Source organism: Artemia franciscana, chromosome 2 (assembly GCF_032884065.1).
Source record: "Artemia franciscana chromosome 2, ASM3288406v1, whole genome shotgun sequence".
In the NCBI taxonomy this organism is placed as follows: domain Eukaryota; kingdom Metazoa; phylum Arthropoda; class Branchiopoda; order Anostraca; family Artemiidae; genus Artemia; species Artemia franciscana.
Genome location: NC_088864.1, coordinates 60,237,966 through 60,251,290, shown reverse-complemented (window position 1 = coordinate 60,251,290; position 13,325 = coordinate 60,237,966). Strand labels below are relative to the sequence as shown.

Genomic DNA, 13,325 nt, shown 5'->3' with positions numbered 1-13,325 from the left:
ACACTGACATACCGAAGGAAAAGGAGTGATATGATTTTAACCAAGAAAAGCCTTGCTAAAAATACCCTTCCCGGTCTCTGCACATCCTTGCATTCTGGTACTAGAGGACATTCAATGAAGCTCCCCATGCAGCGTTCCAAGAGTAGACATAGAAGTCATTTCTTCAGCCAAAGAGTCATCAATCTGTAGAATCAACCGTCTGAGGAAACAGTTTCTGCAACTTCAACCAACATGTTAAAATCCCACCTTGATAAGGAATGGCTCTGCCAGGAGTTCCTTTAGAATTGGGAAGCTGCAGAGTACTCCACAAGAGTCTAGATAAAACAGCCACAATCTACACCAAACAAATTTTTTTCATCACTGGAGCATCACAAGGATAGAAAATCCTTATATTGCTCCAAGCTGTGATTTAAGGTAAGGTAATAATTAATAGATTCTAAAGGCTTATCACATTACAGAAACAAAAAACACTTCATTATGAACAAAAAAATATACCATACTAAAACCCTAAATGTTACAGTAATGGGACCAATGATGCCTTTTGTAAAAAGAAGTTCAAACAGTCAACTCTCCTTAAACCCTTTGGCAGTACAATTTTAATGAGTTTAGCCATATATGTAAATAATAACTGCTGAAAGAAATCACCACATGTTGAATTAACAATACCTTTAACAGTTTGGAAGGGGATATTGTAGGCTTAGGCTACTTAGCATTTGCTACTAAGGAATGAGTCATTTTCAACAATAGGTTGCGCCATTGTCTTATGCTGAAGAATAAAGTTTCTCAGGTTAAATCTCCTGAGCATTCTTTTGATTAAAGACAAACTATGATTTCTTTTACATGACATGGTTGATGCTTGTTTATCAGACTTTGGTTGATTAGTGGAAATGATGCTAAAATCCTTGGTTATATCAACAGAGCATGCTTCTACATTACCAAAGAGATACCTGATGTGCTGTGCTTTTGCTAGATAATTCACCACATGATGTTTCCCCTGTTTACTAAACATTAAATATGAATTACACCAATTAACCAATGCATCTAAATCATCAAGTAGAAGAGCCACATCAACTAGGAAGGGGATGTCCCTATAAAGCTGTGCATCTTCTGTAGACATTTTAATCATATTACATTTGCGTGTGATTAATTACTTTGTAATTTCTTTTTTTTTTAGGTTTTTTGGCTCTAAATTTTTGCTAGGAGCTCTTCTACTCAGAAAATGGAAAAATTTAGGCTTACTTGGAAGGATCATTTATCAATGTTCCAGAATGTTTTCAGGAAATTATTGCAAAATGAGATGTATGTTGATGTGACATTGTCCTGCCAGAAGAAACTAATTAAATGTCATAAAATTGTTCTGTCTGGTAAGTCATTCAATTTACGTTCTGTATGCTGCTTCTGTGACATATCTGATACATCTTTATGGTGGTGATTTCTCTATGCCCATTTCAGTCAGCCATATTAGAGATAAATTTTTTGACAAAATTAAGCAACAGTCAAATAGGAAGAAGCAGTGACCTCATGTTCTCTTCTTAAACTTTTAATTGTGATTCATTAGATGTTTCTTCCTGAAGTATGAGTAGGCCATTCTTGGAACTTGCTATCTGACTTATAAAATTTTGTTCACTAGAAGAAAAAGAAGCAAAAGGTTTTTTACTGAGGTGCCATCAAATTTGAGAAATGAAATAAAATAACTTTTCCCCATTTGGCCAGGGGAACAGGGGATAATTCTTCTCAAATCCTGAATTTTAATTTGAGATTTGCTGCAACACTGCCTTGTTGCAGCAAATCTTATCTGCTAATAAAAAAGAAGCAAAACAAAGAGTTGTTTGTAAAACAAGTAGTTATCAGTTGTGTTTGGTTGTGTAGTCAGTCTCAAACTCAACCAATCATCCCAGTTAAATTTAGGTAATGAAATAAAATGACATATCTGCATTTAGTCTTGCTTGTCAGGAGGAAGGGGGCCAATATTAAATTTTCTTTGCCCTAAGTGTAGTTAGATTTTTGTCTCATTACCATGGCTTTGATGCAGTAAAACTAACTACCCTTTCTGTGTTTAGTTTATCCTGTCAAGAGGGGTGAAAATTTAATGGTGGCAAGTGCTAGAAATAAGGCTAACTTATCTCAGTAATTAATATATCAATTAAAATTTCTGAAATAGCATTAAAAGAATTCAGGTATTTAGTTTATTATATAAAAAACTAATTTCCCTAAGAATTGCACAAGTGAGGAGATAAACTGACGAGTATATTTTATAGTAAATTTACGTGCTATGCATATTTCTGTAAGAGAACTTCAATGCTATTTTTTAGTTTAAAATCTATAAAGAGATTAAGGCTGTTGAACTTTGAAAAATAGATAACTTTGTATTGCCTATAACTTTGCAAAGTTAAGGTTATCTTGTGTAAGTCACTTGTATTGTTATTTTGGGAGAAAAGTAGATATAGACAAATGAAGCTGGGTGTCCAGTGCAGGGAACTTAGCTAAAAGACTGTTAGTTTACTTTTATCTTTCTGATTGTCAGTAATGGCAGTAACTGTCCTTAGAAGTGTTATTCTCGTTATGAAAGGAGCTATCTAGAGTGGTCTGCTGAATGCTTGAACATCAATGGACTTGTGAAATTGGTGGATATCTTGTGTTGTTCACAGTCCAGTAAATCTAAGTTCTGGCAGAAGATGATGGATTTTGTATTATGTTAAGTTCTTTGCCAATAATTGTTATCAAATAAAGAAAAGAATCGTCCGTTACTTTTAGCTAAAAGCAAAATACTCAACATTAATACAAAGAAAGCTCCTTTGGATACCTGTCTAAAAAGTTTAATTGCTCATTTTGACCAGTGTATAAACTGTAAGCTTCTATTAATCTTAAACTAAATTTCTTCCGCCTATAATCCAAATTAAAGGCAAACTGAATATTTGTCGAGATGAAAATGCTATTTTTTATTGAGTGAAGTGAGACATCAGTCAAAACTCAGCCATAAGAGTCACAGCAAAATGATAAGAGTATTTGGTTGTGTTTAGCTCTTTTCAATTTTGTTTTGCTCTAATTGACCACACTGCGCTTTAATTCAGAGAGATGAAGATTTTAATTTTGTTGACAACCCAGGCTTTGGGAAGTTTACCATTGTCTTACTTTGTCAAATAAGGAGTAACTTGTGAATGCAGTTCCAGTTTTTGTCATATGGATACTGAGCTGTCATTAGTTACAGTAATAGCAGTTCTCAGTTATTTGCAAATTGTGTGATTCATTTTTTTTTCTTGCTCAAAATCATATAAAAGGGAAGTCAGGTTCTGCATTATTTTTACTGGTTCAGCTTTGAGATGTAAATCAGTGTGTAAATATACCATGACAGCCAATCACGTAGTCCTGATATATTGTATCGGATACAACTATAAATTCAACACTTCTTTTGTAATTATAAGAGACAGAAGTCTGTCACCTTCATCAAAAATTCATTCTACACTTAGGTAAGATTAAAGAAGAAAATTTACATCTTACAACTTTCAATCAGCCCTGTTTTTGAACTCTCAGAAAAATTTAAAAAAAATTGGCCCGGAAGTTCGTTATATTGTTTTCTATATATACGTTTTTTTTTTTGTTTTTTTTTTACACTTTAGTATTTCTGCTGATAACGATTGCTTTATACGTAATCGAAATATCTAGACTTTTTTACCTGTCTTCACTATCTAAATAAATGGATTTATCCCCATTTGAACATTTATTTGTTCATCACGAAAAAAAAACCAATGGGTTTAAATCACAAATTTATATCACCATTGGAATCACTAGTTTTTACACGGAAGCTGCCGTGCAAAAAGCGGGGTAGCAAAGTAGTAATGCTACTTGGCAGTTTTCAAATTTGTTGGCAGATTTTGTTTGGAAATACCATTTTAATATTTAAAAATACTTTTTGCTCAAAGAAAAGCTGTCAAAACACAAGTTGTGCTGCTTAACTGTCGGCAGCCCTTGGAATTCTGTCGAATTCTGCTACTGGCAGCTTTGGGACTTTCCATGTCTGCACGGAAGTATTTGGCAGCAATCTCTCTTTTTCTCTTTGGTATTATGTTCTAGGTTAATAACCAGCATCATGTTGTTTCTGTTCATTTCATTATTTTGAAAAAAGGGTATGTACCTTGTGATTTTTGGAAAACTTTAATTAAATTCCTTTACAAGAAAGTTGTTTTGAGTGAATATGTTAATTGTAGAGGCATTAGCTTGGCTTCTGTTGGAAGCAAATTACGAAGTATGACGATGCTTCTTAGACTAAGCAATGTTGTTGATAAAGTTTTAAGAGAAGCATAGCATGGTTTTTGAAGGGAAAGAGGATATATCGACCAAATTTTCGCTCTGGATTAATAAATGAAAAGTGTCTGAATCATCAGACCCCTTTAGTCCTCAGTCATACAAAATATGAACAGGTATCTTATTAAGAGCTATCGTGAAGGTCCCTATACTTATATGCTATACCAGGTAAGTATATTAAAGTGGTTAATGCTGTGTACGAGAAGCAAATTTCTGCAGTTAAGGTATGAAGTGATGTTAATAGCTGGTTTGGTTGTTGAATCAGAAGTTAAACAGGCTTGTGTCCTATCCTCATTATATGGGTTATTGTAGTGGACTGTGTCCTAGAGTAATTGGCAAAGGTTATGGGAGACCATTTAAGCAAATGAAAAGGTAAAACTCTTTTAGACGTAGATTTTTCAGATGATTGAGTGTCCTAGATAAAAATGACAGCAAAATAAGTGATTTTTTTTTATTGGAAGGTGGGGGGGGGGTTGAAAATCTAGCGTAAGAATATATTTGAAAATTAATGTCAAGAAGATGGGATGCTTCAAGACAGTAAATGATGAAGAAGTTTTGCTAGGCTACGAGAAAATGGATAAGGTAGATGGCTTCATTTACCTGGGTAGTATTTCTAGCAAAGAGGGGAGATGCAGTGAAGATTTAAGGAGCAGAATAGCCAAGGGTTAGGGTGTTTTACGATTGAAAAAAATTTTGGAAGAATATGCAGATTAGTTTTTGAACCAAAATTAGGAAATCCGAAGCTATGACAATGACAGGACAGTGGTAAAGTACTGTTCTGAAATATGGGCATTTTGAAAGGCAGATGATGATTAATTAAATTTGTTTTCAAGACGAATTGTTTACCGATAGTTTATTAAATAACAAGCTCCACAAAAGAGTTCTAACCCATTTTCTAGGATTGTAATGGAAGCTACATATACATATTGAAGTAGAACTTCGTGGGAGTGGTAAAGTGTAAATCTTTGAATAGGTTTGTGTGGAGGAGGATCATGCGTAGTAGCATTGGCCTTCGGCAGATTGCTGCTATAGTAGGTTTTTAGGAATATCAGCAATAGTAGGCCTATTGGTCGATTTGTATTTTTATTTGTATCTCAGATTATTATTTTTTTTAATACCAAGTTGATTGCGGTTCTTATAATTATAATTAATACCATTTATTTATTTTCTAGCTTGCAGTTCTTACTTTGAATCCCTTCTAACATCAAGTGATTGTCCACATCCAATTATTTTAATTACAAATGTTGCTTATGATGAAATGTTAGATCTCATCAACTTTATGTATTATGGCGAAGTTACTGTGGAAGAGCACAGACTTGATTCACTTTTAAGAACTGCTGAAATTCTTGAAATTAAAGGACTAGGCTGTTCAACCACCGAAGAAACACCACCTAAACCAAAAGACAGGAAGACAGATTACTCTGAAACTGCTAAGGCTGCTCATAACTTATTCCAGGTGACTTTATGAAGTTCAAAATCAGTCTAAGTTGTTCTCATATGATTTAGTTCCTCTTGTGATAAAGTGAACTTTGTTTCCCAACTTGGCTTTCCTTAAAATAAAATATCATGTCTTTTACTATACGAATTTTTCATTGACAAATAAAATTTGAATAGACATTTATGATAATAGTCAGCATTTTTAATTAAGACAGTGACCTAAATAAAATAAAAAAGCTAAAATATTACCCTTTGAATTTACAAAACAAAATTATGATTACTGGTCTATTGTTCAAACCTTAATGGGGGGGGGGGTACTGTTTTGTATTGTTCAAGTCAGGGACATAAGGGTTTAACCCCCCCCCCCCCTCCTTCCCTCCGTCGCGCCCTTAAATTTTTTCTGGACAGTCCATGTGTTAACCATTTGTTTATTCATTATAGGAAAATGAGACTGAGTGACGATGAGTGATAGTGACATTACCTTTGCTAACCTATAATTTATTTGTATTAGGGGATAAGAGTGATGGTCAATGATGGTTGTGAGCAATGGTGGTAGCGACACTAACTATGTTAAATTTGTATATATTAAATAGCCTACTCATCGTGTGTTGTTGCGGTCTCAAAAGAAAGGAAATTCAAGGGAAATCTGCCCCTCCCCTTGAAAATTACACCTGTGACAACTCCCCCTCTGTGGAAAATTCTTACCAGAAAATCCTCTCCTGTGGAAAATTCTCCGCACACATTAATGATAATCGTATTTTTAAATTGAGGTGTTCGAACCCCCCCCCCTCCTGGAAGAATTTAAGGACATGTAAAATAATCTTATTTTTAAATTTAAATGTATTTGGAAAGTTAAAATTACCAACTTACCCGTCGGTCGTTGTTGGATAATTAATACCCAGAAAGTGTGAATAATGCCCATGAAAGCAATTGTTAAACATTTGTGTTGAGAGGTCTCTAACTTCAGTCAGTGCGAAAAGTATTAAGAGGGCATTAGATTCTATGCCGAAAACCTTTGCAAGAGTGTACAGTGTAGCAAAATATACAGGACATCCACACAGAAATGGTTCATTACAACTGAAACCTCGTCCAACTAAATTCCGTGCAATTGAATCCTCGTGCAACTCAAACCCCGTGAAACTCAACCCTCATTCAGGTTTCTATTTGAGAAAGTGTTTTTTTTTTTATTATTATTAATATTTGATAGGATAAAACTGAATTGGTTTAAGACAAAGCCATGGGCTAAATCAAGTATAGGTGCAACCGCATATTGGTCCAGGCAAAATGACCATGTTCTAACAAGTGAAGTTGGAGGGGTTAACGACTATCTTGCTTTCCACGGCAAAAAATTATTGAAACTTGTTTTCCTTGATGTTTTCTTCTCAATAATGAGCCCTAAAGGTTTGATCTATGACTCAAACACAAACTTTACTTTAAAGGTGGCCTCTACCTAACTATCTTTGATTGGGGAAGGTTGAAAACTACTTCTTATGCCTTGCTTGGGATTCTTTAACAAGGCTCAAAACTTGAAAGCGTGTGATAATATTGAAATTTCACTAAGCGTCATAAAAATTGCCGATAAATCTAACCAAAGACAAAGATAGATCTGCCGTGAATGCTCATAGTTTGCAAACCCACTCCCCCCTAAAAAAAACACTGTGTGGCCATGATACTCATTCCTTAATTTTTTCGTTTTTTTTTTTTGAAAAAGTTTTGGGGTTAGCCAGATGGGGAGCGATAAGCAAATTTTGAGCTTCTAATCAGAGCTAGCTCAAACTAAGTCTTAGATCTTGGGTTGAGTTGAGTCAAAAAGCGTTTGATTTAAATAGGGGTGAGTTACATGAGGGTTGAGATGCGCGGGATTATAGTTACACGGAAACCCACAGACTTGCCTTTATTAATACCGTGTGAATAAGACTGAGAACGAGGATGGATGGTGTATAGAAGTATGATGGCAATGATGAGAGTGTCCATGTCAATCTTACCTTTATTAATTCTAGGGTTATGAGACTGAGAGTGATGGTGAGCACCACGTAAGAAGCGATCCGGCTAACAAGAAGCGAAAGAGAGTAAGTTGTATACGCTTTTTTTGAATAAGTTGGCTATAAATATAGGCTATATGTGGGGCTTGTTATTTGAAAATGATAAAATCTACAGTCTATTGCGGTGTACTTCAAGGTACTCTCCCACTTTAATGAGTACACCTACTCCTATGGTGTTTGCACTTCTTGATGCATGCTAGAAAAATTGTCTTCCCTCTGAGTGTAAAGAACTCTATGTATTTGCTTTGAGTCAAATTGCCTTCATTCTGGTGATAATTTGACGTGAGTAGGTGATTTCATAATGTAGAAATATCGAATTAGGTCAGAAATTCCTGGGTCGAGAACGCATAATGCTAGGATGTGTTGTCGGGGTAAAGATTCCAGTTCTCCTTTTTCCACACGGCAGGCCAATTCCATCAAGCGTTTTTACGCAAAGGCTGAAGGACACTAATTTAGTGTTCCTAGTTTGAATGTTTGTCCAAGTTAGGCAAGTTCATAATGCGCATGTACCTTAGAATCGTACAAGCTCATAATGCGCTTGTTCGTGAGAATCGAAAATAAAACTAACTGTCTTTACGGTCGATTGAGTTTGTTGTATATTATTATTGTTATTATTCATATATTGCCCGTACAATAGACGGAGTAATCACTGAAGAAAACAAAAAGAAGAAAAAAAAACACAATCACTCATTGAAAATTTAAATATATTATAAAAAAACCTTCAATATATACATTACATTAATACGAACAAACTATTGCGAATAAATTGATGATCTTGGATGATGAAAATTTCTTTTCAAACGTTATAGAATTTATTAATACTAATATTTGGGTCTGCAAGCTTATACAAATGGATAATTTTACTGTTTCTTGTCCAAGAAGGCAAATACAGGAGATAGCAAATCACAAAGAAGATTGATCATACGTGCTTTTTATCTGTAAATGTAACAAACTTCCAAAAGACGTTTTCCCTTGTGTTTCTGTATCCATAAGTTTTTTCCCTTGTTTTTGTGTATCTGATCTCTTGCACCGAGAAAATGTGGGACTTCTATCCGAGTCACACGTAAAAACTGATAATTCGCCGCCCATTATTAGCCCATTCCAGAGCTCTGTTTCTAATTCAGCTCGACTGAATAGTTCTTTGGACGGCCGAAGTCGTTCCTGTTTTCTGCTTGTCAGCCAGCAATTTTAAAATGAACTTGGTGCACACTATACCCACGTTCAAATCATTATTTGAAATTGACTGTATTACATAAAGACTTAAATGTAGGTTCCCAGTCATTACCCTAATAGTAAATTTACAATCAGAACGCACTAAATCATGAAAGGTCACGCTTTTTATGGCACTTGGTATTAACCAAGTGACATATAGCAATCGCAAATTCTGTCGGTCCCGGTTTTGCTACTTTAGGCACTTCCAGACAAGCTAGGACGATGAAATTTGGCAGGCGTATCAGGGACCGGACCAGATTAAATTAGAAGTAGTCGTTTTCCCGATTTGACCATCTGCGGGGAGTGGGGGCCCGTTAATTCGGAAAAAAATAGAAAAAATTTTTAACTTACGAACGGGTGATCGGATCTCAATGAAATTTGATATTTAGAATGATATCTTGTCTCAGAGCTCTTATTTTAAATCCCGATCGGATCTGGTGACACTGGGAGGGGGAAACCTAAAATCTTGGAAAACACTTAGAGTGGAGGGATCGGGATGAAACTTGGTGGGAAAAATAAACACGAGTCCTAGATACATGATTGACATAACCGGAACAGATCCGCTCTCTTTGGGGGGGGGGTTAATTCTGAAAGATTAGAAAAACTGACTTCTTTGGACTTACGAAGGAGTGTTCGGATCTTCATGAAACTTCATGTTTAGAAGGACCTTGTAACTCAGATCTCTTATTTTAAATCTCAACTGGATCCAGCGTCATTGGAGAGGGGGCAGTTGGGGGGGACCGGAAATCTTAGAAAATACTTAAAGCGGAGAGATCAGGATGAAACTGGATGGGAAGAATAAAAACCTGTCTAAGATACATGACTGACATAACTGGACCGGATCTGCTCTCTTTGGTGGAGTTGGGGGGGGGGTAATTTTGAAAATTGAGGTAATTGTAACTAACGAAAGGGTGACCAGATTCTAATAAAATTTGATATTTAGAAGGATCTTGTGCTTTAAAGCTCTAATTTTAAATTTCGACCAGATCCTGTGACATTGGGGGTAGTTGGAGGGGGAAACCGGAATTCTTGGAAAACGTGAAAATTGGGGTATTTTTATCTTACGAATAGGTGATCAGATCTTAATGAAATCTGATATTTAGAAGGAATTGTCTCAGAGCTCTTATTTCAAATCCCGACCAGATCTTTTGACATGGGGGGGGGAGTTGGAGGGGGAAATCTTGGAAAAAACTCGGAGTGGAGGAATTGGGATGAAGCTTGGTGGATAGAATAAGCAAATGTCCTTAATACGTGATTGACGTAACCGTACTGGATTCGCTCTCTTTGGGGGAGTTGGGGGAGGGGCTCTGTGATTTGGCGAGTTTGGTGCTTCTGGACGTGCTAGGACGATGAAAATTGGTAGGTGTGTCAGGGAGCTGCACAAATTGACTTGATAAAGTCGTTTTCCCAGATTCGACCATCTGGGGGGCTAAAGGGAGTGGAAAAGTTAGAAAAAATTAGGTATTTGTAACTTACGAGTGGGTGATCGGATCTTAATGAATTTTGATATTTAGAAGGACATCGTGACTCAGAGCTCTTATTTTAAATCCTGACCGGCATTAAGCCTCTGATTTTCTTTTTAAATCCATCTATTGATTCTTAGAATTTTGTTAGAGCTCATACCATATGAGCTCATGGCTCTTAGCTCTTCTTGCCTCGTCACAAGTACCATATGAGCTCTTAGCTCTTGTTTTTATTTATTTTTCCACCCACTCAAAACATAGAATTCTATACTTGTTTTTACAATAATGTTGATTCAGTTTCCCCTTGCATAGTCAGTTTAGAAAGTTTTTATCTTCAACCTCTTACAAAGTCTCTGATTTTTCCCGACGTGATGAAAATCCTATATTAGTTTTTGCACTAATATTGCTTCAGTTTGCAGATTTTTCGTTTGTTTCCAAGTCTCAACAAATATCTTCAGTGATATTGTATACTGAATGTTTTCTAAGCTGTTTTTTATTTATTTTCCCACTCACTTGAGCCAGAGAATTCTATACTTGTTTCTACAATAATGTTGATTCAGTTTCCCCTTGCATAGTCGGTTTAGAAAGTCTTTATCTTTAAGCACTTACAAAGTCTCTGACTTTTCCCGACGTGATGAAAATCCTATATTTGTTTCTGCACTAATATTGCCTCAGTTTGCAGATTTTTCGTTTGTTTCCAAGTTTCAGCAAATATCTTCAGTGATATTGTATACTGAATGTTTTCTAAGCTGATTTTTATTTATTTTTCCACCCGCTTGAGCCATAGAATTCTATACTTGTTTCTACAATAATGTTGATTCAGTTTCCCCTTGCATAGTTGGTTTAGAAAGTCTTTATCTTTAACCACTTACAAAGTCTCTGACTTTTCCCGACGTGATGAAAATCCTATATTTGTTTCTGGACTAATATTGCCTCAGTTTGCAGATTTTTCGTTTGTTTCCAAGTTTCAGCAAATATCTTTATTGATATTATATACGGAATGTTTCCTAAGCTGTTTTTTTTTCCACCCACTTAAAACATAGAATTCTATACTCGTTTCTACACTAATGTTAGTTCAGTTTCCCCTTCCATAGTCGGTTTAGAAAGTCTTTAACTGTAACCACTTAGAAAATCTCTGGCTTTTCCCAACGTGATAAAATAAACAGTAAATTTCCCCCTTGCAAGGTCCGTTTAGAAAGTCTTCAACTTTAACCACTTAAAAAGTCTCTGACGTTTTCCAACGGGATAAAAAAAAAAAAAACATTAGGTTTCCCCCTTGCATAGTCGGTTTAGGAAGTCTTTAACTTTAACCACTTAGAAGTCTCTGACTTATCTCAGCGTGATAAAAAAAAAACACAGTAGGTTTCCCCTTGTATAGTCGGTTTAGAAAGTCTAACTTTAACTGCTTAGAAAGTTTGACTTTTCCCAACATTCTAAAAAACACAATAGGTTTCCCCCTTGCATAGTCGGTTTAGAAAGTCTTTAACTTTAACCTGTCTGACTTTTCCCAACATTATAAAAAAGTAGGTTTCCCCCTCGCATAGTCGGTTTAGAAAGTCTTTAACTGTAACCACTTAGAAAATCTCTGGCTTTTCCCAACGTTATAAAAAAACAATAAATTTCCCCCTTGCAAGGGCCGTTAAAAAATCTTCATCTTTAACCACTTAAAAAGTCTCTGACGTTTCTGAACGGGATAAAAAAAAACACAGTAGGTTTCCCCCTTGCATAGTCGGCTTAGGAAGTCTTTAACTTTAACCACTTAGAAGTCTCTGACTTATCCCAGCGTGATAAAAAAAAAACACAGTAGGTTTCCCCTTGTATAGTCGGTTTAGAAAGCCTAATTTCAACTACTTTGAAAGTCTTTAACTTTAACCACTTAGAAAGTGTTTGACTTTTCCCAACATTATAAAAAAAAGTAGGTTTCCCCCTCGCATTATTGGTTTAGAAAGTCTTTAACTTAAGCCACTTTGAAAGTCTCTGACTTCCCAACGTGATAAAAAAAAACACAGTAGGTTTCCCCCTTGTATAGGTGGTTTAGAAAGTCTTCAACTTTAACCACTTAGAAATTTTCTGACTTTTCCCAACGTAAAAAAAATAACACAGTAGGCTTTCCCCGTGCATAGTCGGTTTTGAAAGTCTTAGAAAGTCCATAACTTTTACCACTAAACATGTTAACTTGTTGAAACAAGATTTAACTTCAGCCACTTAGAAAGTCTGACTTTTCTGAACGTGATAAAAAAATAAGTAGGTTCCCCCCTTGCATAGTCGGTTTATAAAGTCTCAGTAAGTCTTTAACGTAAAGCACTTAGAAAATATCTGACTTTTCCCAAAGTGATAAGAAAAAACACTATAGGTTTCCCACTTGCATAGTCGGCCTAGAAAGTCTTCAACTTTAACCACTTAGAAAGTTTCTGACTTTCCCCAACGTGATATAAAAACACTGTAGGTTTCCCTCTTGCATAGTCGGTTTAGAAAGTCTTTAACTTTAACCCCTTAGAAAGTCTGACTTTTCCCAACATTATAAAAAACACAGTAGGTTTCCTCCTTGCATAGTAGGTTTAGAAAGTCTTCAACTCTAACCACTTAGAAAGTGTCTGACTTTTCCCAACGTGATAAAAAAATACAGGTTTCCCCCTCGCATAGTTGGTTTAGAAAGTCTTTAACTTAAACCACTTTGAAAGTCTCTGACTTTCTCCAACGTGATAAAAAAAACTGTAGGTTTCCCTCTTGCATAGTCGGTTTAGAAAGTCTTTAACTTTAACCACTTAGAAAGTCTGACTTTTCCCAACATTCTATAAAACAAACAGTAGATTTCCCCCTTGCGTAGTCGGTTTTGAAAGTGTCTAACTTTAACAACTTAGAAAGTGTC

At 35.6% G+C, this 13,325-nt stretch overlaps 1 protein-coding gene across 5 annotated transcripts in view; it reads left to right on the top strand.

Moving 5' to 3' along the window:
• The window catches only part of LOC136043884 (longitudinals lacking protein, isoforms H/M/V-like), a 39,243-nt gene that overhangs the window by 6,079 nt on the left and 19,839 nt on the right, over positions 1-13,325 (top strand). For all 5 annotated transcript variants that reach the window (XR_010621744.1, XM_065728901.1, XM_065728902.1 and 2 more), the window contains exons 2-4: positions 1,175-1,364; positions 5,475-5,758; positions 7,740-7,808. Coding sequence is in view for 4 of the 5 variants with exons in the window: in XM_065728901.1 (XP_065584973.1) it covers positions 1,220-1,364; positions 5,475-5,758; positions 7,740-7,808 (498 nt within the window). In the remaining variant the exon portion in view is untranslated. The remainder of the gene's footprint in view (positions 1-1,174; positions 1,365-5,474; positions 5,759-7,739; positions 7,809-13,325) is intronic.